Source organism: Eurypyga helias, unplaced genomic scaffold (genome assembly GCF_000690775.1).
Source record: "Eurypyga helias isolate BGI_N326 unplaced genomic scaffold, ASM69077v1 scaffold20071, whole genome shotgun sequence".
In the NCBI taxonomy this organism is placed as follows: domain Eukaryota; kingdom Metazoa; phylum Chordata; class Aves; order Eurypygiformes; family Eurypygidae; genus Eurypyga; species Eurypyga helias.
In genome coordinates this window covers 21,793-25,035 of record NW_010230384.1, presented here as the reverse complement: position 1 = coordinate 25,035, position 3,243 = coordinate 21,793, and the positions used below count along the sequence as shown (strand labels likewise).

General features: G+C 44.4%; 1 protein-coding gene across 1 annotated transcript; it reads right to left on the bottom strand.

Annotated features, from left to right (window-relative positions):
- Window positions 1–2,011: 2,011 nt before the first annotated feature.
- Window positions 2,012–2,733, bottom strand: KLF7 (Kruppel-like factor 7 (ubiquitous); the record flags this gene model as incomplete). The annotated part of the gene is given in 2 exon segments (XM_010160725.1): window positions 2,012–2,646; window positions 2,648–2,733. Coding segments are annotated over 2 exon segments (721 nt in total), but the record flags the coding sequence as incomplete, so codon positions are not given.
- Between the last annotated feature and the right edge of the window lie 510 nt (window positions 2,734–3,243).

Sequence of the window (3,243 nt, the reverse complement as noted above, 5' to 3'; positions counted from 1 at the left end):
ATATATTATTATAATTACACATTATTACCATTAGTAGTAGTAGTAGCAGCATTATTATTTTATTTCAATTATTAAACTGTTCTTACCTCTGATTATCTCCCCCATCCCACTGGGGGTCGGGGATAGGCAAGGGAGTGGCTGTGTGGTGCTTAGCTGATGACTAGGGTTAAACCACAGCAAAAGTCTAAGGCGATTCAACAGAAGTGTCACAAGGCCAGTGAGAAAAGTTTCTTGCCATGGATTAATTGTAAAACATAAAATTTCACATGCTGATATTACTGAGGGGAAGAGTTTTGACCTCAGATATAAAATTCAATCAGACCTAAGGCTGGGTTCAAAAGCATGGAAAACCATGCAAGATTTTGATTCCAAAGGGCGTTGAAGGAGTAGTGGTTTTTGCAAGTGCTCTCTCAGGATTCCTGGTTCATATCCCCACCTACTGGGTGACAAAAGCAGAAAAACTCCACAAGTTCACCCCTTCTAGGTGATCATGTCACATCCTGGAGCTGTGTAAGACCCACCACTACAGCTCGAGGAGGAATGCAGGGATCACGTCTGAACAGACAAGACCACCGCGTCAACAGCTCTTACGCTCTGCATTTGTGCCTTCGTGGGAGGTGCGTCGCCTGCGGGGTGGCCTTGGCTGGGATATCACCCTGGACAGCCCCAGTGGGGGATAGCCTCCCAGCAGAGGAGCCTCCTGACCACGTTGTTGCAGTTTTTAAACTGACTTGCACTACCTTCACTGGATTTCAAATCACTGGATCACAAGTGAGGTCACTCCTGGCAAGGTGGCTATCCCCAATAAAAGCACTAGAAAGCCCATATAAAAAGATCAAACCAATGCCTTTTATGTCTTAACATGATTTATGCTTCAGACTATGTAACTTTTACAGGGCTGCCTAGTATTTGATGGATGCAGCACTCTTAACAACCCACACATTTGTTTGATTTACTGCACTGGTCCAACATGTTATTTTCTACCTTGCAAGAACAAACTCACTTCTAGGAATCTGCCTGCATGATAAGATCGTGAATTAAATGTGCAGTTATCGTAAGAGACCACACATTTTACAGTAAAACTGAGAAAACTGATTACAGCAATCCCTCTGGAAACAAGAATAATCACATGATAAGACAGTGCTAATGGGAATTTATCATCTCTCATCACATGTGAAGCTTAGAACAAAGCAGCAATGCGTGTGAACTGCACAGCTATTACTGCAAATGAATAAAAGCCAAAAAGCTACTGGGGACTATAAACAAATGACAGGAGGGTGGGGATCCTGAACAGCCAACCTAAGCCAATTCGGTATACTTCAAGAAGCTTACACGGTGGAGCTTATATGCAACATTAGTAAATATTACCCAAAATAACAGCCGGACATCTTTCCATACGTCCAATTTCCTCTCTACCTACACTATTTCATTCTTTCAATTGTTCTCACTGTATTTTATTACCAGAGAAGTCCACGATCTCAAGAGTATGTGCATCTGCGTGCCTACATGTGTGCATCCACCCACATGCTCTCTTATGCTCTCTCTCATTCCTAAAACACATCTCTCAGATCTGAAATGCATTTTTCTCTTTCCCCCATACAAAAGTCAACAAAAACCTACCCGTGCTATTTTCTATTTAAAGCAATTAACACTTGACTAAAATTAACATTTTCAAAGTTGTCTTGGGGAATTGAGTGCCAAAAAAACAAACTGGCATGCCCACAGTTTTAACATGAATGATACATCTACATCCCTTAGGTATCCTAAAATTGCTCTGCATCAAACCCCGTAAGACATACAAAACCCCAACAGGATAATGGCAGAGGGTGAACTCCTCTGTTCAAATAATGGGTATATTTGCCAGCCTACCAGATTTTTCCACTGCCCTGTATCATAGGCAGAAGCTTGGACTTTCAGAAGAGATTATTTTCTTTTCTAAATGAGAATAAAAAGAGATGGTTACAGTTAGGTGGCAGGAGGACAAGATGAGAGAAGCATCCTACACAAGTACCTGTATGAGTCCTCTGGTGAGCCTTTAAGTGGGAGCTCTTTGTATAAACCTTCCGGCACCCATTAAACTGACAGCGGTGAACCCTCTTCTTGTTTTCTGGGGATGCTTCTGCCCCTGCACCTCCTTGTTCACTGTCACTTTGCCCACTTTTTATCGTCCCCGCGGTCGCTGTTGCTACACCCACTTTCATGGAGCTGAGTGAAGTTTTCTTGGCCACCAATTTCAATGTCACCGTGCCATCCACAGCTGAGAGAGTCTGTGAGGTTTTTACGAGGTGGCGGCTGAGCTCTGGCGAGGAGGGGGGCGTTAATGAGGTTACTGCATTGAGTTGGGCCTGGTTGACGGCTGTGTAGCCTTCTGTGGAAGAGCTGGTGGACTGCAAGCTGAGGCATGTCTCAGACAGCAGCTTGTCCCGTGAGAGGATAATGTCCATGTTGGCGCTTTTGTCACATGTACTCGTCTCCACTGGTAAAAGGATGGGGTCCAGCCGTCGGATATTGTCCTCTCCATCTGGGGCTGAGGAAGCATGAAGGAAGCAGTCCAAATCCTCACCAAAGGTCTCAGAGATCTTCCGCGGTTCAGTCTGAAGGTATCGCTCCAACTCCAGGCATGTCTGCAGGAGGGGAAGGGAGAAAAAACACTGTTAGAGGGAGATTGCAGCATAGTTCCCACCTGGGACAGGAGAATAATGTGGTCCAGAGCCATTCAGAGACAGCACTCATGCACACCAGCACCTTCTCGCAAGGTGGTCACATTTTGGGAGACATGAGGACCTGGCACTTGTTTGATGCTGCTCTGAGACAGAGCACGAGAACATCCACGTACAGTAGCAGATGCTATGGTAGAAGTGAAGACAGGACAACCAGAAAGCACCCACTACATTTTCACTAAAGTCTGTACATTGTCCCAAGGACACCAGGCCCTTCCCAGTTTTAAGTGTAATCTGGCCAACAGTCATTTCCATATGAAACTATCCTAATGGCCTGGCCATCTACAAACAAAAAGTCACTTCTCCAAAGAACTGCTTCCTCTTCTTTCACAAACATTAACTTTCACTCCAAATTTAACTCAGTGTAGTTGGCTGGGACCCAATCTGTTCTTAAAACAGCACAATTCTGAAGCATAGCATTTTAAGACAGAAGACAGAAAAAATTCCAGTGACACCACAGATTGTTTAAAGGGCCTGAGAGAAGGAAGGATGTGACAGGAAAAAGGGATCTAGTGTCAGCTTT